Raw genomic sequence first — 14415 nt, forward strand, 5'->3', positions numbered from 1 at the left:
AATGTGCAGTTCCAGTCACAGTTTTTCATGTACTGAGGCAGTCTATGCTTCGTATGCATTAAGGCCTGAACAGAATCATGCTGAGTAACATTTGAGCTGGGTGAGAACTGGTCAGTGATTGTCTCCAGCAAGAGAGCTTGATCATGTCCCCGTGACAATCATAAACACAAAACATTCTGCTGATGCTGGAAATCCTGGGCAGAACATAAAATGCTGGAGGAACTCCACAAATCAGTCGGCATCTATGGAGAGGAATAAGCTTTGGACCGGATGTTCATCAGGACTGGATGAAGGGTCTTAGCCACTGTTTATTTTCTCCATAGATGCTACCTGACTCGCTGAGTTCCTGCAGCATTTTTGCGTGTTGCTCCCCATGACAATCAGTGGTATTGGCACCACGGGATACTCTGTTACCAGAATCCTGAGAGATTCTGCTAACCACAACCTCACCTGGACTAATTAATTAAATGCTGTGATTTTTGGAGGAGATCTGTGGTAATAGCGGCTCAATTCCTGACCATCCAGCCCTCTGCTCCCTCGAGATGTAAATCCACTGATTAAATCACCAGCAGCCATTTTGCACTTCCCTCAAATCGACTTTTACCAATAACATGTTGATGTCCTCATTAAACAATGAGTGAAACAGATCAAAGGCTAATTAAAGTACAATTGATCGCAGTTACATAAAAGAAACTCAGCACAAGCTCATTAAACAAATTCACAGCACCTTCCCATGAGAAAGATTACTAACACTGAAATAAAGACAGATCAAAATCACATTAGAAAGACATTTATCACAACCTTGTTAAGTACAGGGCCGAAAGTAATAACATAGGTACACATTATATCCTGAATTGGGTATCAGTCAAAACACTTTGAACCATGAAGGAAAAATAGAGGCATCTTTTACATCAGAGATAAAAAGTTTAAGTGGAAACTAATGAAAATCTACAAAACTTTTAGTGGTTTTAATAGGATAATTGCTGGCTGATAAAGTGAACAGAGGGTTAAAGGGTCAGAAAAACTTATCAGGTCAAGTTTTAGATGAGAAAGTATTTTCAGCACAGAAAATCAGCAGGCAGCTCACTGTGACCATATTGATGCCTGTGCTTCATCCAGCCTTCTCCAGTCTCACTTATATTCCCACCCACATGCAACCTAGCTCCCAGTTTAATGCACCTCAACTATTCACACCAACTACTCCCTGAGGATGCAAGTTCTACAATCTAAGCACGTTGGGTAAAGAACTGCTTTGAGAAAAGGTCAGGGAAGTAAATAATGCATCATGCGGCTTCATATTCTCCAACCCTGTAGCTCACAGAGGGAATACTCTTTAGAAAGTACCAAAATAATTAAATGACTGATAAAATCAGGCTCCAAAGCAGATAATTTTGCTTCAAAATGTTGTGACAGGCTGTCAAAATGCTAGAAATTCATTCAACATCTGGAAAAGAACTAAATATTACAATAATTTTCTTCTCCTTGCAGAAGTAACAGAAGAATGACTTTGTTTTTAAACATATTTAAACAAAAGTGAGTTAACAACTTGAAAGAGAATGAATAGGGCTAAAAGATGCATTGAGGGAAACAGATCGGGTTGAGGATATTTGGAACAAACAAGAATGGAATTTTGAATCTTGTAACGTGAGAGGATTGTCTCCCATTAATATCATGTGACACACAGTATATTAAATGCGTGCTGTCAATTTATATTTACATTTGACATGTGAAATAATTTAATGACAACCTGATCACAATGAAATTGTTCTTTCTGCAGTGTCTTCTGGGTTCTTGAATCTCTGTGTGCATGATATATTTATACTGTACATGATACAATGTATGCATAAGCACACTATAAAATGGTGTACAACACATAGTTTAATAACCACTTCCGTCAAATTTGTGCAAGCTTAGCTCTTGCGCAGCACTGCCTAATCATGCTCACAATTTTTACAAAACACAAGGTTTGTTTCAGCATAAATTACAGGGGATCTGCCAGCCACATGGATGCACCCTTTTCTATCTCCTTTTAACTTTAAACTGGCTTCTTGCTCCCACCTTCCTAGCAACCCTCATCATTGTTTTCTGCTTCCCTAGCATCAACAGGGCCTTGACACCTCATAATCATCCAGCAAAGCCCACTTTCCATTCCAAAACCTGAGAGATTCCATTCTCCCAGTGACCGAAATACTTAATCCTTTTGCCTCCCTCCTCTTCTGGCACCATGCTCAAGCAAGACTGAGCACAATAGGTTATTCAATGGATGGAATGAGATATACACAAACCTCAAGCAATCCAATGCACCTTTCCCACTGGAAAACCGGTTCAGCGCTGCTGTGTTTTGCAACATGTTCTCTCCCTTATTTTATAAGAAACAGCACGATTATCTGTGACCCTATTACTCCTGTGATGAATTTTTGCATAATATGAAAACGTGACACATGGTATGGTTATTCAGAACATTTTTTTTATATAAAAGAAAATTATACACTGACAACAGTAACACACTACGATTGTGTGAAAAATATTAAATAATGTTTTCCTTAACCTTCTGATCCAATATATTTCTAAGAAATTGCACCAGTACATATGGCACTGAGACCAGAATTTAAATCAAAAGTAAAATTGCTTTTTATTGATTTCTTCCCAGCTCTGACTAAGTGCATGATACTGTTTTATTACTGCATATTTACATAAGGAAAATGCACCCATCTCAATCCATTTGGTTTTTCACACCCATATTAATTATTGCACAATGAGCCTCAAATGGCATGTAATAGAGAAGACAATTTTAATTTAATTCCCGTAATTGTTTTTATCCCTTATAGAAAAATATAACCGGCATTATCAGGCCCTGAACACACAAAATAAACAAGATTCTCTTTACAGGTATATGTCCTTCTTCATGAGCTTGGTGGAGATTAACCACAGCTATGTGCTGTGTTGGTTTCCATCACAGTGAGCACTGACCAATCTGCTTTGGCATCCTTTAGATGAATCCAAAGGATATTCCTAAGGAAATCTCCAGACCATAGCCTCATCATCATTTTCTACACTTCATTTCCAGTTCTTTGTTGCTGTCTATGAACCTGCACAGACCACCAACACCATAATTCCTCCATCAATGATGGTGCAGTCTTTTTTTTTAGGTTCTCAGTTCCAGCACACTGGATGCCTCAAAGCATCAAGGGGAGATAAACATCTCCCATCAACAAAAAAAAAACCTCTAAAAGTTGACCAAGCCATATTAAACAACTGTCTCCACCCCAATCAGCTTTGGTGTCAGAATTCGTGGAGTGACTCCATTGTTTAAGTCTTCTTCAAACTCTAGCAACTGTCCCATGAAATTGAGGTTTGGGGAAATAATTGGTCTTTTTCCTTTAACAAATTTGTAGGCATCGGTCATGGTCATCCGTGTGTGCTTCATCAGATAGGCTATAACAATGGTAGCAGAACGTGAGACACCAGCTTGACAGTGAATGAGTAGCCCCTTGCTGCACTGGTGTGCTTCCTCTGAAAGCAAAAGAAACAAAACACGTTACACTTAACATTAACCTTCAATTACTCTACAATCAAGAGAATGCAATTACTCTTCCATCATTTCCCAATGAGTCTGAAAGTAATCAGAATTCAGTTTCGGCATCGGAAGACAAATGGACAGGATAGTAAATTGAAAACAGTAAAATAGTTAGTACAGGGGTCAGTAAAGAAATTTATCTGAGAATACAATCAGCTCTCCATCAACTAGGAAAGTGGGCTGAGGAATGATAGACAGAGTTTAATTCAGACAAATGCAAGGTGTTACATTTTGGTAAGATAAACAAGGACAGAACCTATAAAGTCGGACTCTGAGGAATGTTGTAGAACAGAGACCTAGATGTGCAGGTGCCCAGTTCCTTTGAAGTGCTGATATGGGTAGACAGAGTGGTGAAGAAGGGTGTTTGGCACACTTGGCTTCATTGGTCAGAATATTGAGTACAGTGTTGGGGTGCCATGTTACAACTGTACGTGACTCTGGTAAGGCCACATTTGTAGTACTGCCTATAGTTCTGATTGCCCTACTATAGGAAGGATGTCATTAAACTGGAAAGGGTGCATAAAAGATTTAGATGTTTGATGTACAACCACAGGCCTGTGGGACTCTGTAGCTTTTCACCAGGCAGATATTACTTGATAAATCTGTCAATTTCTTGTTCATTAATGATGTCTTGACGCCACTGAAGTTTGAATTGACACTGTTTTTTTTTTATAACACAGAAATTTGTCAAAACACCTGGGAGTTAAAATATATTAAGGAGAAATTTGGAAGAATCAACTTTTTGAACATGTACAAAGATGGAACAAAATTAACAAAAACATTCAAATAAACTTCCACTTTTAAAGAATAGAACTGAGAGCTTTTATTTGAATTCAATAATCTGTAGGTTTAGTAAAAATAATATGGCTTGCCTCCCAAGTTATTTAATAAGAAAGCAGCTTTTTTCTTTTAGAATTTCACCGAATCAAAATTTTGACTCCAATGCTTCAAATTATATATTCTTCTAGATTTTGTAACTACATTGTCATATGGAATGCTTTAGAGCATGGGATGATTGAATTTGGTTAGCCCCTACAAAATCTGAAGTTGACCAGATCAGAAAGCTGTGTCAACATACAGGGTATTTAAGATTCAAAATAATGTACTTTTTAATTGCTATCTAAATGCATTTTTACAATCCAACTGAAGCTCAGCACTGCCAAAAATCCACTAATTCATCCAAGACTATTAACCTAAAATTGCCAGAAGTCTCAATTTTATTTATTTATTTTTAACAGAGACATGTATGGAGCAATTTCAAAATAGCACAGACAAGAAATTGCCTACATCTGTGTGCATAAACATTCAGTGCCTCCCTGTATTTTCTGGTGATCCAGTAAACTTGCACTCTGTTATTCCAAACTATTGTTTCCTTTGACACATACATTTTCCTGAAAGTTGGTCTGTTCCAATTTTCCCGCACATAACATAAATGCTTAAGAGGGTGAAGATAAAATTTAGAGTAGTAGAGTACAGGGATTCAGCTGGTTGGGTTAGTTATGTTGCATAGGTTGACTTCTCATTTAAATTGACTGTGTTTCCTTTTTGCTGAACGAATGTATCACTACATATCTAAGGGACAGTCTACTTTCATCAAAAATGCAACTGGATCTTCGGCTTTCAAATTTCCACTGTAAAGCACTGGTTTTGGTTAAGGGAATCAAAGCACTAAATAATTGAAGATATTGGTGTTTTGCTAGATTGGGAAAATAATTGAACAACCAGATCTCTGGAACATCGTAAACATTATTGGTCCTTTCCAGTTGCTGTAGTAATGACCACAGATGTCAGCTGATAAAAATTCAATTTAAAAAAGCAACAAAATAGTTTAAAGCTGTAATCTTCTGGATCAGGGCTTCATGATACTTAAAGCAGGCCTATACAAGGAGAACAGTCAAAGTTGCTTGTCATTAACATGCTGGGAACCTGCACCGTCTTCAAATGAGCTCACAATTATTTTACATTTATCTGAGATACTGTTAGCATTTCTGAGCAGCTTGGCTAGTCTTATAGCTACCCACAGCTTTAGGATTTATACTGTTAATGTCTTCAATTAAAGTAAGTGAAATTATAAGGCTTTCAACAGATTTCCCATTTGCTTTACGACTTTGAAAGCAATTTTTTCCATGTCACTAGAATCAGAAAAAAAAGTTAAACAAAAAGAGACCAATAAAGGTTAATATTAAATCAACATCATTATTGAAACAAACTGCAAACCAATCACACTAACCTACAATCTTTTATCTTAAATATCTTTGAATATTACTGGTTCAAATGGAAAAATTTCATGATTGTTCTTGAGGGATTATCCAAGTTAATCTTGAAGAAAGGGTTAATTGGTTTCTGTCAATTTGCAGAGGTAGATGAAAAATTCCATTCACAAAGAAGGTGGGATTTTGGATACAGAATTAAGCTTTATGGGTCATATTTGCTGAGTCTCACTGAATATTAGTTATTATTACTTCAACTGATACTGCTGTGATTTCACCAACTAGACTTTTCAGGCTCTCACCAAAATATATAACTCATAAAAAGTTTCATTATCTATCATGAAGGCTGAGAGACATTAAAATTGTTAACATATCAAAATAGGAAATCCTGCCCAATTGCAAATGTTTTTTGTACTGAAATCCTTCATGGAAGGCCAAGACACTTATGAATTGTCTGGAGTAGAAAATGGAATGTGAACCACCAGTCTTACTGTAAAATTTATAACTTCTGTGGGAAATATTTCGTTCTTTTGCAATTAATGACCCCGAATGTCATTACTAATGCAAAGTGGTAATGAACGTTTATATCCAAAGATTATCCAAATCTTTTAACAGAGAGTTGAATTTCTAATGATGAATAAGCTAAATAGGATCATAAAGCACTGGAAATACTCAGCAAGTCAGGCAGCATTTAATCTGATGGCAAGTCATTGACCTGAAACATTAACACCTGTTTCTCTCTACACATATGCCACCTATTTTCAGCATTTTTAAAATTATTTCTGGTGATGGATGATATTATCTAGGGAGACTTAGAGTAACAGGAAGTTCAGGAAATGCTTATTCCATGGAGCGAAATGATTTAAATCCCCACTGAGTTTAGCAATGTAGGTTAAATACAAAGAATGATGAGGTGACAGATTTCATTTGTCAACCATGGAGAGTGGAAAATTGGAAGGCATCTTCTTAAGATTAAGTAAGGTGACCCGACAATTGAAAAGCATATTTTCATTTTTTTTTTAAAATCTGTAACTCTTTGCAAAGAGAAGTTGAACTGATTTGAAGAAGGTTGTATTGATTTTTCTTGCAAAATCAAAACTATTTTTCAAAATTTAAATCCGTTATTATTTTGCCACTTGTTTACTCAGTCTTCTAAACCATTGTCTTAATTGAATTATGCATTTTTATGACAAAATGTTTTTTTGCCAACATATACAGACAATATACATTTAAAAATAGGCTTAAGAAGTAATTACCAATAAATTCAAAGGCCTCTTCGAAGTATTGCCTGAGATTCTGCTTGTTGCTGTCAGTGGCAGGTAGCCGTTTATAATGGAAGATACCTTTCTCATAATGGTAAAGAGGCAGGTGGGTAGTTACATTAATGATGTAGCCGATATTCATCCGCTGCATTTTCTCTATATCCTGAGCATCCTGCTCATTCCCTAGGAACAGGAAGGGTAGGATGGGGGTCAGCTCGGCATTTTCAATGTCAGGGGTGGTGGGGATGGACTGAGGTAGCTGTGTTGGAACTGCTGATGCTCCCCCTGCATCTGGGCACTCCTGAAGCTGCAGGGAGTGATCACAGAGGTTCTCATGGTGCTGTTTGAAACTGCTGTGTCCACCTGGAAGAATAAAAAAAATAGAACACAGTTAACCACAAGTAGAAAGCCTGTAGTACTTACTGAAAATTCCTCTCTAAACTGCAACTGCCACAAAGGTCAACCTCTTACTTAGTTTGAACTGAAAGGCTGAACTGGTTGGATAAATTATTTAGTATCTGATCGGCAATGACAAGCATGGTACCAGTCTTGCAATGACATGGAGAGGTCCTGAACAAGCCCTGCTCACAAATGTGTTGATAAAACTAATACAAGATAAATCCATGTCCCCATGTGTGTCAAAGTTTAATAAGTACTTCTGATTGTCCCTGAATTCTGAAGCATTCAAAATATTTTAAAAAAATCAGACCATTGAAAACAATAATTAAAACATTCCAAATATATATAATTTCTTGTTCAAGTCAATAAATGTACTTTCACAAAATCTTCAAATAAATGGGCTTATGATCCTGTACTAGGTCTAATCTCTGTGGCTGATGGGCCTGTGATGGTGCTGGGGAATTCAGTCACTGTCTCCCATTAGAGTCTTAGCATTGTACAGCATTTTAGTGAGTGCTTCAGTGCATAGAATCTGGGCTAATCACCAGACACCCATTTACTCCAAATCCATATTCACTCTCCACTCACGGATGTTTACTCCCCCAGATTCGAGCACTCACTGACACACCACTGATAACTTGGGCAGGCAAGTAAGGATGTCAGCTGAAATCAGAGCATCTGAAGGAAAGGCATGTCATTGCAGGGAGAATGTGCAAACTCCACACAGCCAGCAAGATTGAGCCTGGGCTGCTGCAGCACCTCTCCTAGCTTCACCACTGTGCCAGCCCAGTTGATACAGTCCATGATGGAGGCAGCAGCAGAACACAAATGGCAAATCACCAGTGCAGCTCGGTTAGTAAGTTCAGGAGCTCTCATTCAACAAGTGCCCCAACTTACTGACATATTCAGGGTATCATTTTTTTTTATATTTCTCATCCGATAGGAGGCTAATTGGTATGGCAGCTCACAGAGCATTCCCATCAATCACATCGTCCAGAACATTTCCCTTTAACCAGTGTTCTCTCATGGGTGCATCAATTCCTCTCAGACCTTCCTGCCATCCATCACACTATAGGATTATTCACAACAGGCATTTTAGCCTGTTAGGATGTTGGATTAAAACTAAACACCCAAGGGAAATCCACATGGTCACACAGGGCACATGAAAATCCACACAGACAGGACCAAAGGTCAGCATCAAACTCTGGCTCCTGGAGCTATCTGCTGTGGCACTGTACTGTTGCTTAATTACTAACAGCATTCTCTGCCTTTCCCAACAAGTCCTGGACTAGCAATTCACATTACTCCCAAGGAAGGTATGTCAGGCATAATTGTTTTTTTTAACCCGTATGGCCAATGTCAAACAAGCTGACTGGTACTTCTATTACAATGACATGTCTGGATCATAGAGCACTGAGGGAGACCTTTCCATATATTGTTTTCCCATTGTCAAAGCAATTCAGGATTAATTATATTGACTTGCTCTCTCCCAGCAGGGCGTTGATGCTTAATCTTTGCTCAACTACAAACAGATGTTTACTATGATTCATCGATTATTTCACCAATGTTTTCAAATGGGCTTCCCTTTTCAAAGAAATTGAGCTAGTCATTTACTTTTGTTTTAGTTCTACCGTTCTACAATTAATCCCTGTAGGCTGCGCTGCTTCAATTAGGCCAAAAATAATTGGAGGGGATGGTAACTCCAGTGAAAGTGAAGCAGTACCGCCTTGAAACTGGTACTAGGAAACTTAAAACCCCTGCCTCCAGCCACTTAGCCCAATCTCCTCTCCCTCACTGGTTGCCGTTGCAGTCTGGCCAATACCTTCTCAAGAAGGGTTTTTAGATGGGTAGCTGCAGCCTTCCTGTTTCAGTAGGGTTGTCCCTTTGAAGTGCGAAGCATGGTCCAATGATGTACGTAATAGTCGTTTTCTCATTTGTGAAGTCTATAATTGGACAGGCAGCCTGCTCTGTCCAATTTTGTCACGATTAAACAGCATAACCACCAGATCTTAAAGGGAGGCTGATCAACAAGAAAAAGCAATCCCCAACCATATTTGGGTTTGATTTGCTGCTGCTAACCCCATTAAACTTCTCTTTGGTATCACCTGCAAATGTCCTATACTTAGATTGTGAGCCAAATCTCTGAAAACTAGCCAGTACTGTACCCTGCTTGGTTTTCTGTGGAAATTGTTAAAATTGGCTGACTGCACCATTTGGAAGATTCGACAAGTTAATTTTCCTGTTGTGTTATTATCATTCATATAGATAGAGTTCATTTCTCAGACATTAAATAGTCAAGAGTAATTGTACATTCTAATAGGGTCTCAGTTCCAATACTTCTGAAAGTTCATAACTACTCAATTATGGTTAAGACCTGAATTCAAGCTGGTTCAACATTGAAGATATTACACAGAATTGGACCCATAACTAAAAATTATGCATGTTAAACAACAGCAGGAATAAAATTCTTCAATCTAAACTGAATAAAATATACCCAGGCAAACAACAGGAATTCTGCAGATGCTGGAACTTCAAGCAACACACATCAAAGTTGCTGGTGAACGCAGCAGGCCAGGCAGCATCTGTAGGAAGAGATGCAGTCGACATTTCAGGCCGAGACCCTTCGTCAGGACTAACTGAAGGAAGAGTGAGTAAGGGATTTGAAAGTTGGAGGGGGAGGGGGAGATCCAAAATGATAGGAGAAGACAGGAGGGGGAGGGATAGAGCCAAGAGCTGGACAGGTGATAGGCAAAAGGGGATACGAGAGGATCATGGGACAGGAGGTCCGGGAAGAAAGACAAGGAGCGGGGGGACCCAGAGGATGGGCAAGAGGTATATTCAGAGGGACAGAGGGAGAAAAAGGAGAGTGAGAGAAAGAATGTGTGCATAAAAATAAGTAACAGATGAGGTACGAGGGGGAGGTGGGGCATTAGCAGAAGTTAGAGAAGTCGATGTTCATGCCATCAGGTTGGAGGATACCCAGACGGAATATAAGGTGTTGTTCCTCCAACCTGAGTGTGGCTTCATCTTTACAGTAGAGGAGGCTGTGGATAGACATGTCAGAATGGGAATGGGGTGTGGAATTAAAATGTGTGGCCACTGGGAGATCCTGCTTTCTCTGGCGGACAGAGCATAGATGTTTAGCAAAGCGGTCTCCCAGTCTGCGTCGGGTCTCGCCAATATATAAAAGGCCACATCGGGAGCACCGGACCAGGATGCATTTACTGCAAACTGAGCCAAGTACTATATCAATCTTGCAACAGTTAAATCCCTCAAATCGGTATAGGAATATCTCTTGGAAAAAGGCCTCAGCTGAAAGAATTCTCCAGATTGGGACATGTGTTTGCATGCTGTTTTCCCAGTGTGTTATAGGGTGGCAGGGTGGAGATATGCCTCTACTGAAGGAGGTGTAAGGCACTCCTTTCCTCCATTAGCCTCCAGGTCACCCCTGGACAAAGTGTAGCACCTGTTTAGCACCTGACACTACTCAGGAGAAGACAAAATTTCTGTAGAAAAATTTGCCAAGACACAGCACATGATGATGATGATTGTGTTATAAACAATGGGTATTGCTTACACCACAGGAATTGCTTTGCAGAAAATCAAAAGGGAAAGCCGGTTCTACAGATTTGGGTTTCTCGATATTATCAATATTAAAGCTACGAGCAATTATGCAACATTTCCTGTAGCTTAATTTAACATTATTACTCTTGTGGTTGGGGGGGGGGGGGGAAATGCCGACTCAGACCATGAGAGGCCTGCGTCGGGCATTTTCATGCCTTACAAGGTGCAGATTGGAAGTCTGTGTGGGGCGCCACTCCTCTCACAGACTAGAGCAATGTGTGATTAAGTGCGTTGCTCAAGGGCACAAACACGCTGCCACCGCTGAGGCTCGAACTAGCGACCTTGAGATAACTCTTGTGGTGAAAATCTGTAATTCAGTCTCGGTAAGTTGTATGAATTTTCTAACAGGCTTCCAGCTTGTATAATAAATTTACTTTGAACTTTGCTCTGCTAGTAAATCCTAAACTTCATACTGCCTCTTCTCATGACGCTCAGTGTAAATAAGCCAGACAAATTAATTCCTTCAAAGTAAGGTATTTGCAGCTCTTTGATCCTCTTCTGAACAATATGCAACATTCTTGGCTTAAAGTTACAAACCAAGAGTGAAATATAATTTATTTTAATCAATCAACATGTAAACTGCTTTCATTTTCAAACATTTCAATTTGAAAGTAGGGTTATGTGGATATTCAATGGATAATGGTGGATTGATGGTAATACAATTACATATATAAAAAAAATTGGTGGGAGGAAGAGATAGCAGCGCGCCGCGCGTGAGCAGCCCTCCAGTGAAAATGATATCGTATCCGTTAAATAGGGGCCATGGACAATTCTGATTTGATGGAGACAGACATGAAAGCACAGAGGAGCATCTGGAGAAATTTCTGAAACTCAAGTTTGCTGCTGTTGTTACTGCGCGATCGAGAATCTTCCGGAGGGAAGGCCTCAAAATCCCTGGCTTTGCCTGCTGTTGGCGACCGAGATTGAGGTTGAATCGTTCGGATAGAGATAGTGCTCGGTACTCAGTGTCGGAGAGCTGATCGGAGGCTCGAAGTTTACAGACGACTCAGTGTCGGACTGTGGTCGGGCATGGCAGGGAGAGTTTTCTTCTTTCTCCCGTCTGCGTGAGATGTGGTACTTTTGAGAGACTTTGAACTTTTTGCTGTGCTCATGGACTGTTCTTCATCAAGTTATGGTATTGTTGCACTGTTGTAACTATATGTTATAATTATGTGGTTTTGTTAGTTTTTTCAGTCTTGGTCTGTTCTGTGTTTTGTGATATCACACCGGAGGAAATATTGTATCATTTCTTAATGCATGCATTACTAAATGACAATAAAAGAGGACTGCGTGTCTTCATAATCTAAAAAAAATGAAAGTATTCCAACTTGTACAAGGTGTTACAGTCTAACAATATACAAGGAAACAAAGCTCTCAACTTTCATACATTCTGATCGTACACTTATGGAATAATGGCAATTCCATTGTTTCTGCACCATTACCACATTATACTGAACTGAAACTACAGGTCGACCTTCACTAATCCAGCACCATTGGGACCTGAGGAGTGCTGGATTAGTGAAAATGCCGAATTACAGAAGGATCACATTAAGCAATAGCTAACCTTCACTAATCCGGCACCACTGGGACCTGAAGAGTGCTGGATTAGTGAAATGCTGAATTACAGAAGGATCACATTAAGCATAATCAGTGCCAAATTATCGAAGGAACCAGATTACAGGTAGTTGGATTAGTGAAGGCCGACCTGTAATAGCAAAAGATGACTCAGAGTTTTGAAAATCTTTGGGATATCTTCTCCAGCTCCCACTTCACCATCTATTGGTTTGCCATCAGTTTTTCATTGACCTGTGACCCCCGGCAACTTTATGAAATGACATGAAGTTATTTTCTACAAGCATGTTAACTGGCATCCAGTGCTACATTCGCAGTGCCTGCTATTACCTCCATCCCACCACTGTAACTCCATTCTTTGACATGCCACAATTTCCTGCAGCTAAAGTGTGGGAAGTCCAATGCCATTATAACTGAGCTCTGCCAAAATCTCTCAATACTTTAATTCAAGTGATTCAAAACCTTGTTGCTATATTCGTTTTCAGACACAATCTGGCATTCTCATTCAAGATGCTGGCTTCTGCTCTCATTGCCTCACATTTGACATTGTCATCATCTTCTTAAAATCCCTTTTCTTTTTTTCTACCTCTTCAGTGCTGTCAATTCCTCCAGTTCTCTGTTCCTTCCATTATCTTCATGTTTCTAGCCTTGTTTAATTGTCACATTATAACCTTTTTCAATAGCATTAACAGGTTTTTGAGCTTTTGAATATTTTCTCCTTTGCCTTAGTTCCATTGTTACACTTCAGTGCCTTTTTATGGTTTTTTTTTGCTCATAAACTTCCTTCTTTCCATTTTCACCAAATGTTAAACAATGGCCCTTTATCATTTATTCCACGTCAGAGAAAAAGGTCTTTCTTCACTCTATCAAGCTCTTCTACTTTACAAACAAAAAATCTCAAATCTCCTCTTAGCTTCTTCTGCTCGAGTGGTAACAGCCTCATGGTTTCATGCCACTCTTTAGAACTATTGTTCTTTAGAGATAGTGAACTTACTTTCCACAGAATCTTCCCATCAACCTACTCACTGAACCTGCGCTTGCATATAGACGTTCCTCACATGTGAGCGTCTCCAAATACAGTATTTTAAAATGTTTATTGATACTTTTAAATCCACTTACTGACCTTCATGTAATTGCTTTAACCTACTCAGAATTAGTTTCAGAAATACTCCAATTTTTCCCTTTTTTTGTTAAAATCATCTATGGTTTCAAAAGTACTAAATCCAAACTGGATATCCTTAGTCATGTGAATTAAAATCCACCTTCCACAATTACACCCAACTCAATTGATCTAGCATGATCTCCAAATTTCTGTTCCTCCCTTCAATGAGGAGTGTAGTTAGGAAATTATAGGTTCAGATCTCACATCAGACACACAAGCTGAAAAATTAGCTTGGTAGTTCAATGCAAGGCTGAAGAAATGTCACATATGCTACTTTGAAGGATAGCAGGTGTATTAAGGCTGGTTTAACTGACCACGATGTATCACTTAATCAACACTTACAAACAGAAAATTCTGGCAATATTAAAACATTCTGTCACATTACCTCATTTGGTCTCACACTAGAGATATTTCATTCCTCCTCACCCTCACTTTCCTTCTTTCAACTAAAATTCAGCAATCTGAAACATTAACTCTGCTTCTCTTTCCAGAGACATTACCTGACCTGCTGGGTGATTCTAACACCTCCTGATTTTATTTCATATTTCCAGCATCTGCAATTTCATTGCCACTTAAATACCAATTACGATTTACAGAAAGAGAAATGAT

At 39.0% G+C, this 14415-nt stretch overlaps 1 protein-coding gene across 2 annotated transcripts in view; it reads right to left on the bottom strand.

Moving 5' to 3' along the window:
- Window positions 1–2450: 2450 nt before the first annotated feature.
- The window catches only part of dusp10 (dual specificity phosphatase 10), a 38280-nt gene continuing 26315 nt past the window's right edge, over window positions 2451–14415 (bottom strand). For both annotated transcript variants that reach the window (XM_072267060.1, XM_072267061.1), the window contains exons 3-4: window positions 7044–7412; window positions 2451–3513 (exon numbers count right to left, since the gene is read on the bottom strand). In XM_072267060.1, the coding sequence (XP_072123161.1) occupies window positions 3248–3513; window positions 7044–7412 (635 nt within the window). In that variant the 3' untranslated portion in view covers window positions 2451–3247. The remainder of the gene's footprint in view (window positions 3514–7043; window positions 7413–14415) is intronic.

This window comes from Mobula birostris, chromosome 8 (genome assembly GCF_030028105.1).
Source record: "Mobula birostris isolate sMobBir1 chromosome 8, sMobBir1.hap1, whole genome shotgun sequence".
Classification (NCBI taxonomy): domain Eukaryota; kingdom Metazoa; phylum Chordata; class Chondrichthyes; order Myliobatiformes; family Myliobatidae; genus Mobula; species Mobula birostris.